Consider the following 22,600-nt stretch of genomic DNA (forward strand, 5'->3'; position numbering starts at 1 on the left):
ACGATGGTGACGGTGATGATCGACGACAATGTGGAGCCGGCATTATGTATGTACATTATGCCAGCTCCATATTGTCGTCGAACTCTGTTTGCCAAACTTTAGCTGATTCGGTATACTTATCTGGTTTTTCATTGCATACTAACTACGCAATTTTCACACTTTCGCGTTCGTTCACATTCGTTCGGCGACAGTGTGGAGCAGGCATAATAATAGTGCTCGGCAAATATGCGAATTTACGAATCGCAAAATCTGGTATTTAATAGAAAGAACATTAAGTTAAGAACTTAAATTAGTCGATGTTATTTTAATCGTTTGATTAAATTTTTTTATTTGGTTTATTTTACATTATAAGTTAAAATCATGGAAATACTATATACTATATTTTATACTTCGTGAATACCATGGTGATTACAGATAAATGAGTAGGTGTACCATAGAGTTTGATTCAATGAGATTCCATGATGAGTTCACTTTGACATGAAGTTGTCTATGGATAGTTAAACGCCAAAGCCTGTCTGTCAAATTGACAAGCAAACGAGCTGGCTTACGGAGGCCGGGTGAATTAGTCGCGTTTTATTTTAACCACAAAAAAATATTTCCATTTCATTGCAAATATTATTATCAGCAACTAAAAATGCCGAGGGAAGTGGATGTGAAAGCATTGGTATCGCATATTGTTCTGGGCAATGGAATGGACAAATGTAGAATATGCATGGGCGATACAACAAATGGCCAGGTGCACCTTGGAGATACGGTTATGACTGACGACGATAAACCAGTGACCCTTGCAGAGCTGTTGGAAATTATTACAGGTGTAGAGGTGAGCTTAAAACACATTTTATTTTATAACGCTTGACATATAATGGTCGTTTTGTGAAGAATGGAACGCGTCATTCCCGCCTCAAAATGGCCGACATTGAGTTTATAAAAATATTAACTTGTAATGTATGTAGATACTGGGTACCTACCTACTTGTAACTTTCGTAACATATCCTAAGGAAGATCTTTTATCTTATATTTTAAATACCTACCTATTTGTAATATTTAAGTAGAAATCTGAAATTTATTACTTATACAAGATACAATGCATAAAATTATATCCTTTATATTTATAATTTCAATAACTTAATAAATTCTAATAAACTGTGATAATAATTCATAATAGGTTCTAATGAACCTTCATATTGTATACCTATATACTCTTTATCTTATTAGAATGATATTGAGTGTGATGTAAAAAGAGATGTATCTACTTCAGTAGGTATGAATCTGAAACATTTTTACTTTTTGTTTCACCTCATAATCTTGTACAAAATATGTGTACTTATTCTACAAACTAGGTACATAGGTATGTCTAAAGCCAGAATGAGTAGTTCTGTTTATTTGGTTTTTAATTATGTTTATTACCTACTTTGGATATTAATTCCACATAATTATTTCACATCTAAAAGAATAAAGCTGTTTGATGACATTGGCAACATATGTGGCGGTTTGACTAGTACGGTGGTTGCAGGAGCTGCAGTTGGGTGACCTGCCTTCCACACTGTGCACAAAATGCTCACACTCTACAATCGAAGCTGCTAGTTTCATTATGTTCTGTCAAAACTCTGCCAGAAATTGGGAAAATATTGCAACAACATTTGAGGCCATATTGCCCATGAAAAACATTCCAAAGCGAAAGTCTTTATTTCTTATATTAAATAAAGGCATAACAAAATTCATAGAAGATAAACCCAAGACACTAAAAATTGCAGCGAAAAGATTGACAGAACAATTTGCAAAGGATGATGACACTAAGAAAATCATTAAAAAAAGGGATGAATATGCCAAAAGCCACACTTGCCAATGTCCAAATTGTGGGAAAAAATTCTTATATGCACAAAGTTTATTTCAACATTTAAAAGAATCTACAGATATGCAACGGGCTTGTCATATTTGTGCAGAAATCATGTCTAGAGATGATTTAGTCAAGCATCTGAAAAACGAACATGATAGAAGGGCATACGATTGTAAGAAATGTCCAGCTTTGTTACGCACTCATGGACAATATGTAAGACATTTAGGACAAGCTCATTCCAAGGGTGTGTGTACTTGTGGAGAATGTGGACGTAGCTTCCCTTCCAACCCTGCATATCATGCCCATCTCACAGTCCATGCTCTGAAAACTTGTCCCGGATGTGACAGTCCTTTCCGTAATCATTCTTGCTATTTACATCATGTGAAAAGATGTTGCAATCTAGATAAAAATAGATATGATGCATACCATACAAAGAACAAAGTTACTGTAGAAGTGAACAATTTAAGAAGTAAACGGAAGGTGCGAGTTGGAATGAGAGGTAGTGCTGATACACAATGTATTTGTGATTACTGTGGCAATAAGTTTTCTGGGAAGAAATTTGTCTGCGCTCATATTCAAATTGTCCACTTAAAAAACACACACAAACCTTGTATATATTGTGGAAAGCTACTAGCAGCAGCCCATATGACAGAACATGTGAAAATTCACAAACCAGACCGTTCCTACAAATGTGAATACTGTTCATTTGTTCTTAAAAGCAAATTAGGTTATGTGCAACATGTTAGATTACATACGGGAGAAAAACCATATAAATGCAAGCAATGCGGAGAGTCATTTTCAGCATCTTCAAGAAGATCTGAGCATATGCGCAAAGTCCATTCTGTGGAAATTATTCTTAAACATGAATGTCGACTTTGCCCAGCAAAATTCCACTTGCCTTACAAACTACGGAGACATATGGCTACTGTACACAACAAAGAGGAATCATTAATATTGTTTGAGTGCACTATTTGTCATGAAAAGTTTGGTAGTTGTCGGGGCTTGTTGCATCATAGCAGGAAACATCAAAAAGCTGCAAATGTTAACAATGTTTCAGAATTTAGCCATGAGAATATTGAAATAGACTAATGAACAAGATTAAATCATTGTTAAATTGTAATTATTGATTTATTTTAATGTTTACATTGGTATTAACTTCATCATATATATATATATAAAGATTAATAAATAATTGACGATTTTTTCAGGCTTTTGCCATTAGAATTTATAGGTTTTGCTACTGACGGCTGATAAATGTTGGTTTTGGGAATAAAACAATGAGTAATTCTTATTAATCATTTATTTTTCAGTCAAAACCTTACATATTTTTATGTAGGTATCATAATTATGAGAGTAATTAATTAACTAAGTAATTAGTCAAATCCTTACCTATTTTAAATTATTTTCATTTGGTAAGTATTTGTTATTTATAAATATTTTTAACTTTTAAAGGTAATGTATAACCTTTAAAATACTTCTTAAATAGTAAAAAATAAAAAAAATAGAATTATTTACCATGCCTTTAATGTAAATCTTAGGATTTACCAAGTGAATGGTGGTAAAAGTTCGAAGCGCAAAATGTTCGGACTTTTACCATTAAGAATTGGCAAATCTTAGGTTTTACTGGAATATATTAGGATTTACCGTAATTCGTGCTTTTACAGTAACATATACTAACTTGGGAAATTTGCCAACTCTAATATTAAATATTCAGAATATTAATTTACATTCCATAATAATTTAAAAGAATATTAATTTAATTCGATTCTATTCAGAATATTAATTTACATTCGACCTAATTCTCATATTGCTAATGCCAACTTTCTCTTGGCTAATATTGCCGATGAATACGATCTAATAGTTTTAATCATGGACGTATAAAAAAAGATTATACGTCCATGATTATTATCTTTTTTTATAAGTCCATGATTTAATGATCTGCATATAATTGATCAATGCAGGCATTTCAATATTTTGTGGTTAGTATGAGTGTCACACACAAATGTTCTGTCGAAGTAATCAGTATCGAAACGATTGTTTCCGAATTGCTAGTAGTTTGTAGCTTTGGTAAATATCATTTATTTAGAATATGACGTGAGAAAGTGTCTGTAAAGGCCTAATTTCTGAATAAATAATTTGATTATTATTTGATTTAAATGATTAATTGGAAATGTGAGTGAGGCAATGAAGATAGCTATGAATCACTCACATTTTAATGAATTTTATTTTAAGGGCGAGTGATGACTTACCATTAAATTTTCGTATTTAGTTTCCATTCAAATTACAAAAACATGTCTTGATGTACGTAAAAGTTGATGGTCTAACTGCAGGTCTAAATAAATATCATACAACTTTATTTCCCTTTGAGTTGAGATTTGTTATCTTAAATGGGAGCGTGCGTCCAGAACATTTCAGTATTTTTTAAGAGTTTGTTATTCTAAATATCGTTATTATAAAAACATACATACAAAATAAATGCATAAAAGTAATCAATTTAACATCTATCAGTCTGTTTGATTTTATACTCTTCTATTATTTTATATTTGTTTCCTAGGCTAGCTCCATATACATGTCACGATTGTGAAGGTTTGCTGCGGATCGTAAAGTTGTTAACAATCTCACGAGATAGATTTTAAAGTGGGAGGATGGTTAGGATTTGTACCTATCATTGATGGGATACAAAATATATACTTAATAGGTCTATGCAAATTGTAGCCTATGTCACTTTTCTTCCAGCTCTTATCTATTTCCACACTAAAAATCACCTACCTATGCTTCAATGCTTCTTTGAAACGCGAAAGAAAGACAAAGACAATTTGATAAGAATATTATTATTATGGATGGGCATAAATTGAATTTATATTATACCGAATATGAGCAAGTGATCACTGACCAGAGCCTACTTATTGCAGATGGCGCTGACTGATACACTCCCAAATCAGCTCTGTTCAGGATGTGCCAAAAGTGTCACTTGCGTCATACCCTTCATACGACTTGCTAAAGATTCCTCCAAACGTTGGAACCAAATTACAGACTACCTTTATAAGTTAGAAGGCGCAAATACCAAAAGAAAGCTGAAGAAAAGAAAGAATGTGTATGTTATTATAGATGACGATCTACGAACGCAAATATGCACCAGGTACAAAGAAGCACCTAGGTGGCAAAGGCTGGAAAATTTGAAGAAGAACTTAAATAGAATGAAAACTCAGAACTTAGAGGGAAAGAAATGCATTAACGCACAAGTAAGATGCCCCGAGTGCGATAAACTATTCACGCAAATATACAAACTTAATCTTCATATGAGAGTCGTGAACAAGAAAATGTGTAGTTACTGCAAAGAGATCTGTCACATAAAAAAATTCAACGATCATATAAAAACCCACGGAATAAGCGCGCCAACTTGCAGTATATGCTACAAAACATATGAGAGCGCCGACAAATTTTTAAATCATAAAAAACGCTGTAAACCTCTTTCACATTCGTGTATCGATTGTAATTATTCCTTTTCGTCTTCTGATCAGCTGATTTATCATCTCCCAATACATAAATCAAAAACGTGTTCGGGATGTCTAAGAATATTTTCGAACAAAGCTTGCTTCCAACATCATAAAAAACAGTGCAATAGCAAACCGAATACAAAAATTGTACAAAAGTACACATGTGACCATTGCTCAAAAACGTACATTGATAAATCAGTTCTAAAACTTCATATATTTCATACGCATATGTATGGTTTCCAATACCAATGCGAAATCTGCGGGAAGAAATGCGGCAGCCGTCACAATTTAGAGGAGCATAAAAACACTCACAATAAGATTATAGATAGATTCGTGTGTGAGGTTTGCGATTCGAAATTCAGTACTAGACGAGGATATCAAAAGCATTTAAATAATAAAGGCCATCATGTACCGCATATATCCACTGATGGGAAGATACAAGCGAGTGTATTGTCAGAGATACCAGCAAGATACAAATACAAGTTGCAGTGTGCGGTGTGTTACCAAAAGTTCGCATATAAGAAGAGCCTGCGCGATCATATGAAGACGAATCATGAAATTGTTGTAATAGAATAAATAATACTCCCTACTAAACGTGATATTTAATGCCTAGATGATAACATTAATGATAATGGTCATAAGCGTCATTTTTCTACTGCAGTCGCCGGACCGGTAATAACATTTTGAATGAACAACCTTTCATTTACTCGTATTGCCATTTTATCGATTATAGCAAAATAGGATATATATCACAGGGAAAAATTGATAATGATCATACATCTTCATTGCATAAAAAAATGCACCAGTGCAATGCTTCTCTTTAAATTTGCTAATTGTCACATTTGTAACAATGAGTTGCGATGAGCAATGAGGCGCTCTACCTAAATACTTAAGTCCATATAAAAATATGATTCTGACTCTGTACACCACAAGTAACTTATGAGATTTTTAAAAACGATCCTCAATAAACTCTGCTCCAAGAAGAACGGACTGATTCCAAACTCGTTTCAGGTGGACGAGGACAGCGGTGTGCCAGGAGGGATTTGCAAGGCATGCCTGCAGGACGCCATGGCTTCCTTTCGCTTCAGGCAACTCGTGAGAACCTCAGCTGATTACTGGGAAAATTCTACATCATTCCTCACACATGTCCACGACCCGACAGAACACGACAAGTCTTATTTCATCTTCTACGCGCCGGACAACAAATCAGTAATGGTAGTAAAAGATCAAGCACAAAGCGCTAAGAACACAGACGAAGCTTTGCTACGACTTGTAGACTTTCGACGACCTCAGCGCAAACCGAAAAATATATCATTGTTTGACTGCTCCTGTCCTGATTGCGGGAAAAAGTTCAACGGACCGCTACTTTTGAATAAACATCTTAGGAATACTTTGAAAAGAGTTTGTAACGAATGCGGAGAAGTTATGTTGAAAGCTAAACTGGCCTCGCACATGTTGAAACATCACGAAATCGAAGTCTTTAGCTGCTCAATATGTCATAAGATTTTCAATGACACCAAAAAAATGAAGCTACACTCTTTTAAAAGTCATAGTAATAGAGATACCCAGTGTGATATATGTAAAAACGGCTTTGATTCTGTTAGGTCACTGAACGGGCACATGTACTGTCATTCTCTGTTCCATTGTAACAAATGCTCGAAAAGTTTCGACAGCCTCAAATGCTACCGGTACCATCAAGGCCAATGCAATCCCAGTAAAGACAAAACTGATCATAATATAAAATATACTTGCGATTATTGTGGCTCTTCTTACGACTTAAAACCATCGCTGCGTATCCACATAATACAAAAACACTTGAATGTTTTACCTTATGTTTGTGAACTTTGTGGTAAACGAGCATCGACCAAAGCACATCTGCGATCACATGAAGCTGTTCACACGCAAAAGAGAAAGATATATGAATGTCATTGCGGTGCGAGGATGCGAACAGAGCTTGGTTTCCAGATGCACCAGCGTATCCATACTGGTGAGAAACCTTACGAATGCGACGAGTGTGGTGACAAGTTTCTGTCCGCTTCCAGAAGGTTGGACCATATAAAACGTAGACATAGAAGTATTAAGGAAATGCCGCACGCGTGTGACAAATGTCACGCGAGATTTGTTAGGCCTTTCGAACTGAAGAAACATTATTTGATCGTGCACTGCTCGGACATAAAAGTGGCGCCTGCACCTAGAGCGATTAGGAGAAGTAAAAACTTAGTAATCAGGACTGCTATGTGAAACGGTAATATTTTTTTACCATTTTTGTCAATGCTTTTATTGTCATAATCCACTCAACGAACATATTTTCGAATGTGTAATGTCACAAAATCTACCGGGAAAATTTCGAACAAAAATAATAACATTTGTCAAGTTAAAGACATTTTGAAATTATATTGACATGCATTCCAGTTTTTTTTAGATGGTTTGCTATTTCACTCATCAGCCCTTATCGAATTGAATCTATTACTCTGTTTTGACATGAAAGAAGAAACAAACAACCACACTTTTGCATTTATAATACCTAATAAATTATGTAAAATTATTATGCATTAGAACTAATTGCTCTGTTACCAAACCTTTTATAAAAGAAGACTTCCGGTCTCTCTGAATGATCGAATGAACTCAAAAACTACCCGAGGAAGATGTATATAATTTATTATGATTATTCCATAATTAATTATACACCGAAACCTTGCTCATTCTAAGCACCGGCAACATTTTTTACTTTTCATATAACCTCGCGTCTTGTCACACATTATATTTGTTTTATGTTTATGAAAGTAATTTTGGAAACACTGAGAGGGATTTCCAAAACTCCATTCCTAGAGAATGTACAATATCACAAGTTTCCGCGTTCAGCTGTTTTGACTCTGCATGATCATATATCCCTCAGCGTCTTGGCGCAAAATCTCCTTTTCTCACAATGTCCTTTCTCATAATGTCCTATTCTCGAAATGTCCTTTTCACATAAGGTCCTTTTCTCAAAATGTCCTTGTGCGTTTTTGATGATAATTTAGATAAGCAACTAATTAAAACACATTTTTTATTAAAAGAATATTTTGAGAAAAGGACATTTCGAGAAACGGACATTTTGCGCCATGACGTCCCTCAGGCAGCGTCCTCTTTTGTATGAAGATTTGAATGTGCGATGATATGGACGTGGCCTGTTAACTAAAATAGTTCTCTATCTTTCCAGGTGCTCGATGAGCCGCTTTGTCCGATCGGTATCTGCATCACATGCGTGGCCCACGTGCTCGCCGCCCAAGAATTCAGGATCTTTGTGAAAAACTCGCAAAAACTATGGTCGAAAGCCTTGTCTTCCCTCCATGGCCTCCCCGAAGGAGCGTCTCCACCAGTAAAAACTCTATGCGCTTTTATCAAACCCGACACTTTAGCTTTACATACGTATAAAAATTATACAGGAGGTGATTCCAAAACTGTGTTGAATAAAATAAAAAGTCGTCTCACCAAGAAAAAACGTGTCGTGAGAACCGGCCCGCCTTGCGAGTGTCCAGATTGTGGGAAACATTTTCTGAGTCCACATTATCTCAGCATGCATCTGAGTAATAGTGGCCAAAAAGAAGTATGTGCCGTTTGTGGATTAATTGTTTTTAGAGGGAGAGACACGGTGAAACATATGGCCGAAGCCCATGGACAAAATGTTAGTTTATGCAAATATTGCCCTCAATTTTTCAAAAATGAATTACAATTGAAAAAACATGTGAAAAATGCGCATAGGCTTAGTGCGTTAACATGTAGCGATTGCGGACGAACATTCCCGAGAAAGGCGTCGTTCGAAGCTCACTCGCAGATGCACGCGGTGCGGACTTGCCGCGCGTGCGGCGCTCAGTTCACCAACCGGGCGTGTTACCGGGAACACAGGGCTAAGTGTGAGCCTGACGCGAAGCCCGATGTCAAATCTTTACCACGAAACAAACGCTGCAACGTCAGAGACCCGGCTTACTTCATATGCGACTATTGTGGAAAGGTTTACACGTCGCGACCTCAGCTGAAGAATCATATAATATGGATTCACATGAACGTGCGCCCTTATCAATGCACTTATTGCGAGAAAAGATTTTATACTGCGGGTAGGATGGCAGAACATACCGTAGTGCATACGCGCGAAAGAAATTTCGAATGTGATATTTGTGGTGCGAAATTAGTTTCCAAAATGGCTGCCGTTTACCATAGACGAAGGCACACGGGGGAAAAGCCCTACGAATGTAAAGATTGTGGCGAAAAGTTTTTATCTGCGTCGCGGAGGTCTGAGCACGCCAAGCGCAGACATGGGAAGGGAATCAGACATCAATGTTTGCATTGTCCAGCTAATTTCGTCAGGACGTGCGATTTGAAGAAGCACACAGAAAAATATCATAATACGCCGCAGAATTTTATGGTTGCGGTCGAAAGTTAGTTTAGTTTCTGACATGTTTAATAAAATTCATTTTAAAATTTTGTAGTGTTTCATTTTGTCAATGTGATTTCATTTTTACTGATTTTCTGTCGCTGGTAAAGAATTTGTAATGATTTATTCTCTAAAAAATGTAAAATGTTAAGGTAATATTTTCAATTTCGTCAAATATTGAAAATGTTTCGCCAGAGCTCTTTCATTTTCTGATTGGACAAGTCTACGAAAAGTTCGATTCGTCAAGCCTCGACTTAATATTGATTCGGCTTCTAATCTAGAACTTTTTATGTATTTTTAAATAAATAACTTTAAACATTTGCATGCCAATTGTTGGCGCAACACGCTTGTCCGATTTAAAGACATATTTGTCCTATACATGTATATATACCGTGTTTGTGTGCAAATAAATATTTCATTCATTCATTCATTCATTCATTCATAATCTATAGCCCAAAATGCAGGTACAGTAGGTATTAAATGTTTTTATCTAAATAATAGCACATTACAGGCTAGTAGCAGCGTGGAATCAGTAGGTATTAATGTGTAATTTTTTTTATTTTTATTTCATGGCTCCATCGTTCGCCAAAACGATGATTTTGTCAAGGTTGAGTAATTCCATGAGTAGCAGCTACTAAACATATAAAACCCGATGACAGATTGTCAGAACCGGCTGGTTGCAATTTGGGTCGAGCACAGATGTAAAAACATTACATCTGTGGGGTTGGGTCCTATCAAACATTTTTGGGCAATAGATTTGAAAAGTTGATGAATCAATACTTACCTGCTAAAACTGGATTTGACGGATCAAAACAATCATATTTTTAAATTGAAATATTACGTCACTAGCTAAGACGCTTGGCAAAACGTTCACCACCAATTCAAAATTCGTGCACTCGTGTCGTGTTATGCTTTTTCAGTCGATATCAGCGGTCTAGTAGTAGGTACCTAGTAGTTTTCTTCCAACGTCTAAGGTCTTTAACATGTCTGTCAAAAATGTCAAAATTTGAATGTCAAAGCGATGGCCTTACGTGGTTTTATTTTATTTGTGTTTTAAAAACTTTATAACAAAATAATGCAATCTGAATCATCAGCAGCAATATTATCCGAGATTTTATCACAAAACAGATGTTTAACTAAACAGAGAAGACATGCTGTTCATAGGTAGATCAACTGAAATGGAAACCATGCAATGTTGTAACCACAAACCCCTACGCACGAAAATGATTTTGGATAAGTGTAAAACTGTGTTAATATTGTCTAGTGTTGTGTGTACCCTCGCTGTGGTAATAGCGCTTCATAAATTGCTCTACTATGACGGCAGATTTGTCAAGCCTTTCTCGCCAATACCTGCAGGGTTGTACGGTAATTATCTGAAAACAGTTGGCGAGGAAGTTATACCTTCCACGCCGTCTCCTGAAAAGCAGGATAAAGCTAGAGATGCAGAAGCCGTAGTCTCTCTCAATGCAGCTCTAGACATGAAGAAAAATGGTAAGGCTGATAAAGCTTTAAAACTGTTTCAGCATGCATTTGCTCTGTCACCCAAACACGCAGATATATTAAACCACTATGGGGAATTTTTAGAAGACACTAAAAAGGACATAGTAAAAGCTGACCAGCTGTATACATTAGCATTAACAAATTTCCCGGAACACACAGGAGCTTTGATGAACAGACAAAGAACAGCTAGTATAGTAGAAAATTTGGACAGAGAAATGCTGAGGAAGATTGATGAAAAAAGAGATGCACTGTTGTCAATACCTGAAAACAATGCTGCTCTCTGTAGAGCCAAAAAAGAGGCGTATTTCCAGCATATTTATCACACAGTTGCTATTGAAGGAAATACCATGACCCTGTCGCAAACAAGAAGTATTTTAGAGACCAGAGTTGCTGTCTCTGGCAAGAGTATTGATGAGCATAACGAGATTCTAGGTTTAGATGCGGCTATGAAGTATATAAATTCTACACTATTGTACAGACTTCGAGACATAACTATGGGAGATATTCTTGAAATACATAAAAGAGTGCTGGGACATGTTGATCCTGTGGAAGGGGGTCACTTCAGGCGGACACAGGTGTATGTTGGAGGTCACATACCACCGGAACCGTCCGAGATTCAAAGACTTATGAATCAATTCCTGGAATGGCTTAACTCTGAAGATGCATTGGATTTGCACCCTGTTAGGTATGTAGTACCTATTTAAAGTTATTAAAGTAGTAAAATTGTGCCTACCCCAGGCACAATTTTTTTATTTATTTTTAATCTCTGATAAAATAGGACAGGGGGATGATGATTATAAAAAAATGACATACTTGGACATGAACATTAAAACACAGGTAGGAGATCTTCTATTTTATTATTCAATAAAATGTTCCAGATATGCAGCTTTGGCACACTACAAACTCGTCCACATACATCCATTCCTTGATGGCAACGGACGGACGTCTCGTTTGCTCATGAACCTGCTGCTGATGCAGGCCGGCTACCCGCCTGTGATCATTGCCAAACAACACAGACACCTGTATTACCAACATTTACAAACTGCCAACGAGGGAGACGTCAGACCTTTTGTAAGGTGAGCACTCAGCTGAAACATTGCCTAATAGTTTATTAGCAAACTATAGTCTTACTTCTCAATTTAAATTACTAACTTTTGTCTGAATAAAAATATTTTTATTTATTTAACTACTCCATTAAAGCCTTATTATTGATAAGCTAATATTAGTGGAACAAATTGTGTAAATGAATAAAAATATTTTTATTTATTTAACCAAGATGTTAAATAAAATTATGTTAGTAATTTAAATGAAGTTCATTATTTAAACGAATTAATCGTTAATTAGTTTTAAACTGACCAAGGTGCTAAAATTGCACCTGGTAACTTAAACGTTAACTTTAACCTGCGCGCCGCCGCCGATTAGATAAAATGGCGAACTTGGTGAACGTCAAAGTTGAAATCTAGTTATACTAGGTGGGTAGAAGAGGTCTAAATAAGCTAAATAAAAACACAGATTTTTTGTAATTAGCCTATTTTGTGTCCTGCTGGGCAAAAGGCTCTGTACATCAAAAATACTGATTACAAAATATTTCTTACAGATTTATTGCGCAAAGCACCGAGAGAACCCTGAACCTGTACCTTTGGGCCACCAGTGAGTACTCCCACATGGTGCCAGCCATCGGGAAGCCCCACATCCTCACGGGAGAGGGCTTTGATGAAGACTTACTTTGACCCTAACACTCATGGCAATATGGCTAAAATTGCAAAACTTAACAACTTCCAGACCAGTCTCGACTTTGATAACGTTTCTAAAAGGATTATTCAGTTTGGTGAGGCATAGTAAGTTACCAACTATGTATATATAAATAGGGACCTGGAGATCACGTAGAGATAACAAAGTTTGATCTATTGGTAGAGAGGGGTGACAGCTAAGAACACTCTGCTCTTTCTCTCTGCTTATCGTTGTCTCTGCGTCGCCTGTTTCTGCTTGGTCTAGGCATATCATCATTATCATGTTAGAACATGATGTGTCTACATTTTTCATACAAAAAATTATATTGTCTTTGTTTCAGTTTAAAATTGATGAAAATGGCCTTTGCATTTACAGTTTATTATTTTTCGTGAGTGCTGAAAGAACTAAGATTCATGGAGTTAGTAAAATTTGTAAATAAATACTTATTATAAGTGTAAATAAAAAGTTATGCTTTTAGGCAATATTGTGCATTTATTTTAGAATCTGTTTCAAAAAAATATTTTTATTAGGAAATTCTTAAGTGCAATCGGGCTTGAAAATGGATATTGTTTTGAATAGTACCTACCTATATTTATTCAAAATTAACTAGAAGCGCACAAAGTGTGGTTGTTCATTGACTATTCATATTTAATTGACATTTGAAGTATTTTTAAACAGTAGGACAATGTTAATTACAAAGAACTACATCAACTACAAATTACAAACAACTACCATCAACTTTTATGAACGATTTAAATTCTCAATTTATGAAACCAGAAATGAATCTATTAGAATTAAAAACTAACTTGATGGTACGAATTTGCGATGCAGATCAGTTTAGGCCCTGCACGAGATCGTATTAAGATATTATAGTAAGCCCCCTGGTGCAAGACATTCAGAATTATTGGCGGGCACAAGTCTAGTCTACGACATATTAGAAAGGGCAATTTTTTACCGTGCTTATTGGTTATTTCATTATGTGAGTGTGATTAACATTCTGCGCCAATTTATCGTCTCAAACTTTTAAATATGTATAGTTTCCATTATAATATGTACTTAGCCGTATGTAAGAATGTACTAAAACCAAAGAGGTTTCTCTCCGTGTGCCTACTTATTGTCAAAATTACCTAGAATGTTCTGTGATATTTGTAATCAAGTTATTTATTATTTATTTTCGGTTCTTGTAGCTTTATCATATTATGGTATGACATTATTAACTTAATGACTTTTATTTTTATTTTATTGTAAATATTAATTGCAACGCGATAAGTTGTTTTAAAGTCTTCCTTTTATTGCAATTTTAAATTTTATGCATACAAGTGCAAGTGGAACGAATTGCGTAAACCTGTGTTTACTCCAAGAGATTTGATTTCATTGGAACTACAGCTCAATCAGTATTTTAAAAACATTGTAAATATATTCCTACTTAATTTAAGGACTGGAACACATCTTGTCAATTTATATTTTTTGTTTATAAAGATGTGAAGTAGTCTTCCTTTGTTTTCGTCTATAGTGCATGTTGAGACCAGTACAAATTCTGTAACTCTGTAATAAAACTTAAAATGTTATTAATTTTTTTTTCTATATCATTATTGTACTTTTGGCAATGTATTTGATAGACTAACAATCTATCATATGCTCGAATAACAAGAAAAGTGAAAATCCCACGATTTTAACAATATGGGGTATATTGTTAAGTAACATAATGCCGGCTTCACACTATCGCGGAAAAGTTCGCCGAACTTGACAAATTTGATTTTTCATTGCGATAAAAAATACTAATACAAACTAGGCATTCGCGTCGGCGTTCGACGATAGTGTGGAGCCGTCATAATGTTATATATATATAGCAATTTCTAATAATTTGATTTTACAAAAAAATGAATATTTAATTATAGGATATTTCCATGTTGAAAACCTGTTGAAATAAAACAAATATTTCAATTTCGATTAATTTATTATGTGCGATGTTAAAATATGTTTATTATAATAAAGCATTTCAACTAGACAAGACGAGCGCGCCCGTCGCACCTCGCATCCGTCACTTGTCCATTTACGCAACCTCTATACAAAACTAATTCATTCCAGGCGAAAAATATGACGAGTTACAATCTCGATAGTTATTTAACCATTCAACCGCCAATCCCTCGCACAAACAAATCAATAAAGTGATAAATTAACCTTCATTTTGGATTGTTTTATTCAGATTTTAAGAACAAAAAAAATATATTTTTTTAATTTCTATTTTGTTGAATGCCTGATGCCATAGTTTATCATATACAACCAGCATAATGGAATCATGAGCCCAATTCCACTACAGATCTCAATTCGAATAAATTTTCTTTGATTCCGGCGTAATTTCTCCGGTTTACATAATGTTTCCAGTTTCGGACATATGCAAGCATATAACTTCCCTTTCTGTCCAATGGTCGGGATCCTAAAATGACGGTTAAAAGGTTATATCATAATGTACAAAATAGCGGATTTCGTTCAGTACAATCAATCATCGGCGTCGCAGTCACTCTGATGCAGAGTACCGATCCTGTTCATTTATTTATTTATAAGCACTATCTAAAGTTTAAGCTATCATAGTATACATAGTTACCACAAAATAAGTCTCAATATAGCGTAGGAACTGATGACTAATGCAATGCCTCGTTATACACTAGGAAGCAAAAGAACTTTATGACGTCAATTTAAGGTTGATTTTCCAACAACTGTACGAATGGATATATGACCGCCAATAGGATTAATTCATTTTTGAAATGAATTAGTCTCATTGGTTGATATTTTACTCGCACATTGTCACTCAATGGTCATCTGTAGTTTTATTAACATAATTCCTTGTGTCCTAGCGAATAAGAGGCTTGCAGAAACATCCAGTTTAGAAATAATTCGCTACTAAAATTGACGTTTTACAAATGCTTCGTTTTACGCCGATTTGAACAAATAGTTTATACAATTATTCAAAAGCAACAATTTTATAAGTAGAAAGTTTCCTCACACGCCTTTTATTTATTCTCCACTAAAACTGTAACACATTTTCGAAATGTTCAAAATAAAGTGTGTTATGTAAAAATATCTACAAGTTTCTATAACAAAAAATAGGAAATCCAAGACTTCTAGTTATTACTATGAGTTTGTGTAGCACCTTATTAACGCCAAAGAATGACATTACTGTAAAACCATTAGGACGTTGTGTCGGTATATGAGCACACACGGACTGAACTAATTTAGAGAGACAGCTCGCCCGTCACAGCGCTGACAAATAAAACGGTTTTTCTGATCAATTACAGAAATCGTATATTTTCACCATTGCAATTTTCTATTTTATTTTTTCGTGTACTAAAAGAACTGTAGTTTTTTTGGAATGCAATAGGACTTTTAACAATTTAGCTAGCTAGCTCATCCTAATATTTCTCCTATTGGATTTCAATGAAAACATTTGTAATTGATTAGAAACACCGTAAAATAAATTATCACAAGGCAAATAAATGGCTAAAGCAAAACATACGCTATACATACAAACATAGAAAGTCTTTTAAGTAGTTTTACAATTTTTTTAACAATAAAAAAACTAATTTTACGATTTTTATGAAATGATATTTTAATGACATGATGAGTAAAAATAAGTTATTTTTTCATAAACCATTACGGAAATACATATTCTGATCAGTTCTTCATGTAGCTGGACGTATTGTAACAATATACTGGGCAAATATAAACATACCTTTGAACATTCAAAATCAAAGTTCCATTTGTCACATTAACATTTGTCACACAAAGCAAATTTGAAAAGTACCGATTACTTAGCAAATTGTCATAGTTCATTACAATTATAAATTACAAATAAATAATCCGAAAGAAAAGAAACTAAATCAGATCGAAAAACTCGGCAATCCAAAGGCGTCGAGCGCCATTTTGTTATACTATTATGACTGTACGTATGTAGCTAATCTCAGCTAACGGAATGAACGATAATCTCTTGGTATCCACAGCAGAAATCCGGAATCTAGCGCAGGAGCGACACGAGTACAACCATTGTTAGAGTTACAACTGTTATTAATGGTGATTAAACTTTAATAATCCACGAATAAAAAAGATCAAGTTGTATACGCGTCACCATCACGACTTGACAAATCCTTTATTATATCAAAAGCGTGTCGCCAACAGAAACAAAAGTTATTGAACGGACAGGAGAAAAACAACCTATTCCCTTTACCTTTTAGGTTTAAAATTGCATAAACCGAAATTACTATACAACGTTGTCAAACTTTTCTTTATGTTAGCGACCTCCGTAAGATCCCAAAGCACGTTCAGAAATCAACAACAACAAGTGATTCGTAACGCAAGAGTCGTGCCACCGACGCACAACAAATGCTAAAACTTACCGCGCGGCTCGTGCTCCCGAAGCGCCGCCGACCGCGCTGTCTTCACAACTACACGAGTATTCGTCGAAACCCAAATAATAAATATCATGAAATTGATCAACTTCACTGGGATCGACCTCACTAACACTTTGTACTTGCCATCTCCCATTCAATACAACATATCTACAATTTTATAAGTAGGCCTTTAGCGAAAGTTAAATGCATCGAAATTATAGTCAATATTAATGAGGAAAGAGAATATAAATTAAAAATAAACACACCTTTCGCGGTCTGGAATTTACACATGACAAAACTGCACTATAAGGGTCGATTGAGTGGTCAATACCTACATTGACCTCTAGTGGAATTCAGAGTACATTTTGCATCAAATCTTGCCGAGCAAATGAGCTATGAATTCATGGGTCAATGTCCGATATTACCCCGACCCTCACCGCAGTGCCCGGGAGCTAGCTCCCGCCGTCCGCTGCCGCAGCAGTTTGTGCTACAACACTACATTAAACAGTCTATCATTTCATAACAACAAGACGGCACTTTACATCGACAATGTCAACTGTATACTAATGAGAAACCTAGACACTTGAAATCAAATTCAGAAAAGTAGGCCAGCTACCGCTCGCGCACTGAAATACTGATTACGGACCAAAATCCAAGTTGCGACGATCGCCGCCATATTGTGGCTTCTTGACGGGCAATGACCTCGGGTGCTTACAACTAGCAAACGTTCTTCATTTCACAAGAGATTATTTAGGGGCCACGAATTTAAATCCTTTGTCAATTCTACAAAAATCCTTTTGATCACAAAGAGATTGACAAGTAATACCAACTGCCGAATGAGACATCAATGATCAATCTGTCTCTTTCACACGCACTCATTTTCAACATTGATTAACAATTTTTATATTGCGTTACTGTCATGCATACAACTTATGCAAACTAGCACATAAACTTCGAGTATTTAATCATTAACGCAACGCATTGATACTGATGTCTTATTAGGCAGTTGATACATTTCGGATTCACAAATAAATCACTGAGAAGCTATAGCTATATTTACAATCCTATAGCGAATCGTGACCGCCCCTTATCATGACGCAACATTGCTGGAACCAAGTCTGAATTTATGCTGTTTGATGATTCACATTTAAATACAACATAGATAAAAAGTACAATTTACAGACTAACTTATAAATTGTATAGCCCAAGTATGGGATAAAATGCAGTTATTGTAATTGATATACCTAATTCTCATATTCAAAAACCAATGTAATGTTTGTGTTTTGCTTGTATCAGACCAGAATAATCACCTATAACACAACAACACGCTATAAATAATTTTCATAAACACAAGGAAAAATAATATAAATAAATAGAAAACAATAATAACACAACACAAAAAACAGCATCAAATTCAGGCCCGGTAACGAGATAGACGCCGCTAGTGGTGGCGCGGCTGCGGGCGGATGCCGCGCGAGAGGTGCTCCTCCTGCTGCATCTTGCAGCGGAACTCCGCCACGAGGTCGCGCGACTGCGCCAGCACCGCCAGCTGCTCGTTCAGCAGCTCCTCCCACTGCGTCGCGTACGCTGCGACCGTATTACATCGCTCGTTATATCAAAATTTACACTATACCCAACACAAATTATTATTTATAAATTAGGGTATGTAGTAAAAAGCTTCTTGTCTTTGTTGAAATTTAAAAGGAGGGTAATAACGGCAGTCGAAACGCTCGAAAATTCACCCTGTAGCGTAGTCTATATAGGATATATACCAGTGTTATCGATCGTGAGACGTAACTTGTAAAATTTATATTGATTAATCGAAAAAAAATGTATTTTTACTGGGTTGATGAGAAATAAAAATAATATAATATATAATTAGATAGGCAGTAAAAGTCAATATAGTATGCTATTGCATTGGAGTGTCTGTAATGATGGTGAAATATTCCCGTTTAACATTAGGCAAAACTAACTTGAACGTCCCACAGAAGAAACAACATATTTGCGAGTTCTAGAAAATTCCAAATTTTTAAGCAAAACTGAGACAACGAACATAACAGCTGAACTTTTAATTTTATCTTGTCTCACAATCTATAAGAGGCGAGATTATAAATGATAAAGCATATGTATGTTAACAGTTATTGATTTCGAACCATGGCGTCGGAGGTGGCTGAAGGTAGATACCAGCGTGTTGTGTATGTTACGGCATAACTTTAATTTTGATGTTAAACTCTGTGTTAACTTTGAAAAGCCAATTGTGATGTTTTTATAAATTAATTTGGAATAGAAGATTGCACGCTCTAAGCTCCAACATTTTGCGGTTGAAGAAGAAACCAATAGAAAATATTGCAAGAAATCCTTTGATCTGAATCGAAATCGAGAATTAGATCAAATTAGCGGGCGTAGATATACAGATATTAAAATATCCTAGTATATATTTAGAATTTATACATATTTATTAATTTCTTTTTTTCATTGCATTATTTCACTATGTCACTTAATTCTATTTATAAAACATATAAGATCGGAATAATAAATCAATTTTATTTTAGGCTTCAGAGGATGAAAATTGAAATTTTAAATGGAGCTTGAAGAGTTTTGAAACCAAAAACCGTATTGTTAGGAATTTTTAAACCAATGATTATTATTTATAAACCCGTTCGATGAGCCCCAACTTGTGTACCTAACATCCTGCGCAAGCGCCATCGTCTGGAGGCGTGAGTACTTCCGTTGCAGAGCGGACGCGGCCTCTTGCTGCGCGCGGGCACACCTGATCATGCACAACACGCTAGTAACTATATCCTGATACCAGGGTGCGCGTATCAATAGACTTTGCCAACCAGAAATTAAAACTTCTCTGGCACTGGCACCACTGCGATTTTTGATGAAAACCTATATATGTATATTGATTAAAGCATGTATTAAATCATTACATTACATACTCGGCTTTATTGCCGCGCTCTGCTCTGTGTCGAAGGAAAATCTCATGAAAATGTAATATTTCCAACATTTCCATTCTGTGTCATAATGTAGCCAAAAAAACGTTGACGACTGTTTGATTAAATTCCTTTTCAAATGGCTGATACGATGCCACGGACATATACGTTAAACTCTTCTTACGTGGGGAGTTAAAAATATATTTTGAAAGCAATCAAGGATATTCAAGAATAGCCATGACTCACCGTCCTGGTCGTAGTCCACGTCCCTGGTCATGGAGAACAGCTGGTTGCAGCGCTGCAGCGCGTGCTGGAGGTAGTCGGAGATAGCCTTGTGGTTGTCCAGCACCTCCTCCTCCGCCCGCTGCAGCTCGTCTATCGCTTCATGGAACGTGTACATCTCTGCTGACATATCACCCTCCTGGAATATAGTTTTCATAATTTATTTGACGACGAAGCATGTCGCGGATTATAGGGTTTTATTTTTAGGATACGGATTAAATGTTATGTTTACACTTTATAATTGATTCATAAAATTATTAGAGTTATTTCAAATAAATGTCATTTTGTACGGAGCGTTTGGACGAGTCCAAAAATATGTGATTTTATTATTGTCATATGTTTGAAAGCGTTGTCACAATAATTACAAAGTACAGTAATTTCTTCACTAGTATTTCGATTAATATAAATGGCGGCGTATTAGCAATTCAAATTTTGTCTCCCCTTCTTATCGGGTTGTTTGCTATTTCGGCAAGGCCACTCTTTAACGAAAGGTCATTTAATTATTTCCTGCATCGCAATTGAAATATACCTTCACAAATACTTAGTATAAAAAATGTCAATAAACTCAAAAAGGTCGATTTTGATGAAATTTGCCACAGAAATAGACGAAACCTACAGGAGTGACAGAGGCTACTTCTTATTCTGGTTTTAGCCGAGCGAAGCCGGGCTAGTGTTGTTACATATAAATAAATAAAGTATGACTGACGTTGAGCGAGCGCAGCTGCGCGAGGTCGTCGTGCGCAGGCGCCATCTCCACGTCCGCCAGCGGCGACTCCGCGCGTCCGCGGCCTTCTGTGCCCAGCTCCTTCACGCTGACACACCAAACACGTTACACTTTCTGCTTTGTTTGTTTACCCTCTTATCTTATATAAACATGAAATAAGCTAGTAAAATTACGATCGATCCTGATAGTAGGTAAATGCGTATTAGGTAAAATAATAATATTAGAGTACCTATTTAATATTTATAGACATGTTAACTAACGAAAAAATATATCGCACTTTACAATACCTTTAACTTTTAAACTTGTCATGAATGAATTGTGCATTTTTGCAAACTACCCCAGTTTACAAAAATGCACAATTTTGACCAAAATACATTGAACAACATCACGAAAAAAAACTATATTACACTAATGATATGGACATAAATTGATAACTGTCAACATAAAAATGAACAATGAAATTAATTAGATTCATACAATTATTGAACGATAGCCGGCAGCGTTCAGAGTTAAGTCACAAAGTACGACAAACATGATACAATCTCAATTTAATCAAAATCAAATCATTTATTCAGAAATTAGGCCTTCACAGGCACTTTTTCACGTCATAATCTAAATTAAATGATGTTTACCAAAGCTACAAACTACTAGCATTTCGGAACGACCACTGCTGAGAAGAAATGCCGAGAGAAACTCATTCAAACAGTGTTGGTCCCTATGGTCCATATGGTTAAGTCAATATGTATATTATTAATTAACTTTCGCCCGCGTGAATTTCGCACGGAAACAGTTATTTTTCCAGGATGAAAAGAGGAGATGGACATAAGGTATGTCCATCTCTAATAATTCAACTACATGTTCATAAAATTTCAAGAAGATCGGTTGAGTAGATAGAGCGCGAATAGATGACAAACAAACTTATTTTCGCATTTACAATATAAGTTAGGATTGATTTTATTAAAGATGGCCTGTGTACACGTTTAGCCCCCAGCATACAGCACTCACCGGTCAGCGTAGCGCAGCGTGTTGAGCGAGTGTTCGCAGGAGCACATGGCGGGCGAGATCATGGCGATCATGCAGGTGCGGGACTTGTCCCCGATGAAGGAGTCCCGCAGCACCTGCGTCAGCTTGGACACGCGGAACGGCAGGTGGTTGTTGCCCTTCATGCCCAAAGCTCGGATGCACTCCTTCAGCGCTAGGAGCGATTTGTTTATCTCCGCGCTCTCCATTCCTACAAATATAACGAAGCTGTTGATCATTTGTTCTCATCATTACAGTTTACATTAATGAGGATTTT

General features: G+C 35.8%; 3 protein-coding genes across 11 annotated transcripts in view; 2 read left to right on the forward strand and 1 right to left on the reverse strand.

The window, feature by feature from the left end:
• Positions 1-510: 510 nt before the first annotated feature.
• LOC128680052 (zinc finger protein 234-like) lies at positions 511-9,795 on the forward strand. 3 transcript variants are annotated; one of them, XM_053762739.1, is made up of 5 exons: positions 511-820; positions 1,514-2,878; positions 4,912-4,929; positions 6,319-7,455; positions 8,534-9,795. In XM_053762739.1, the coding sequence occupies exons 1-5, from the start codon at positions 635-637 to the stop codon at positions 9,752-9,754; spliced, it is 3,927 nt and encodes a 1,308-aa protein (XP_053618714.1). In that variant the 5' UTR covers positions 511-634; the 3' UTR covers positions 9,755-9,795. The 3 variants fall into 3 exon arrangements, with proteins under 3 accessions (XP_053618714.1, XP_053618697.1, XP_053618705.1); XM_053762722.2 differs by lacking the exons at positions 1,514-2,878; positions 4,912-4,929 and having other exon boundaries at positions 6,346-7,579; XM_053762730.1 differs by lacking the exons at positions 1,514-2,878; positions 4,912-4,929; positions 6,319-7,455.
• Positions 9,796-10,668: 873 nt separating this feature from the next.
• Positions 10,669-14,920, forward strand: Fic (Fic domain-containing protein). The gene is made up of 3 exons (XM_053762755.1): positions 10,669-11,930; positions 12,124-12,321; positions 12,843-14,920. Exons 1-3 carry the CDS (start codon positions 10,897-10,899, stop codon positions 12,973-12,975), a joined length of 1,365 nt encoding a protein of 454 aa, XP_053618730.1. The 5' UTR covers positions 10,669-10,896; the 3' UTR covers positions 12,976-14,920.
• Klp10A (Kinesin-like protein at 10A) overlaps positions 14,915-22,600 on the reverse strand; it is a 55,560-nt gene continuing 47,874 nt past the window's right edge. For 6 of the 7 annotated variants that reach the window (XM_053762669.1, XM_053762676.2, XM_053762682.1 and 3 more), the window contains 4 exons: positions 22,309-22,534; positions 21,286-21,391; positions 20,544-20,718; positions 14,915-18,948 (listed from right to left, as the gene is read on the reverse strand). In XM_053762669.1, coding sequence (XP_053618644.1) covers positions 18,803-18,948; positions 20,544-20,718; positions 21,286-21,391; positions 22,309-22,534 — 653 coding nt within the window. In that variant the 3' untranslated portion in view covers positions 14,915-18,802. Of the gene's footprint in view, positions 18,949-19,872; positions 20,132-20,543; positions 20,719-21,285; positions 21,392-22,308; positions 22,535-22,600 lie in introns of those variants that run through there. The other variant, XM_053762675.2, reaches the window with a different exon arrangement.

The sequence above is a fragment of the Plodia interpunctella genome, chromosome 2 (genome assembly GCF_027563975.2).
Source record: "Plodia interpunctella isolate USDA-ARS_2022_Savannah chromosome 2, ilPloInte3.2, whole genome shotgun sequence".
Lineage (NCBI taxonomy): Eukaryota > Metazoa > Arthropoda > Insecta > Lepidoptera > Pyralidae > Plodia > Plodia interpunctella.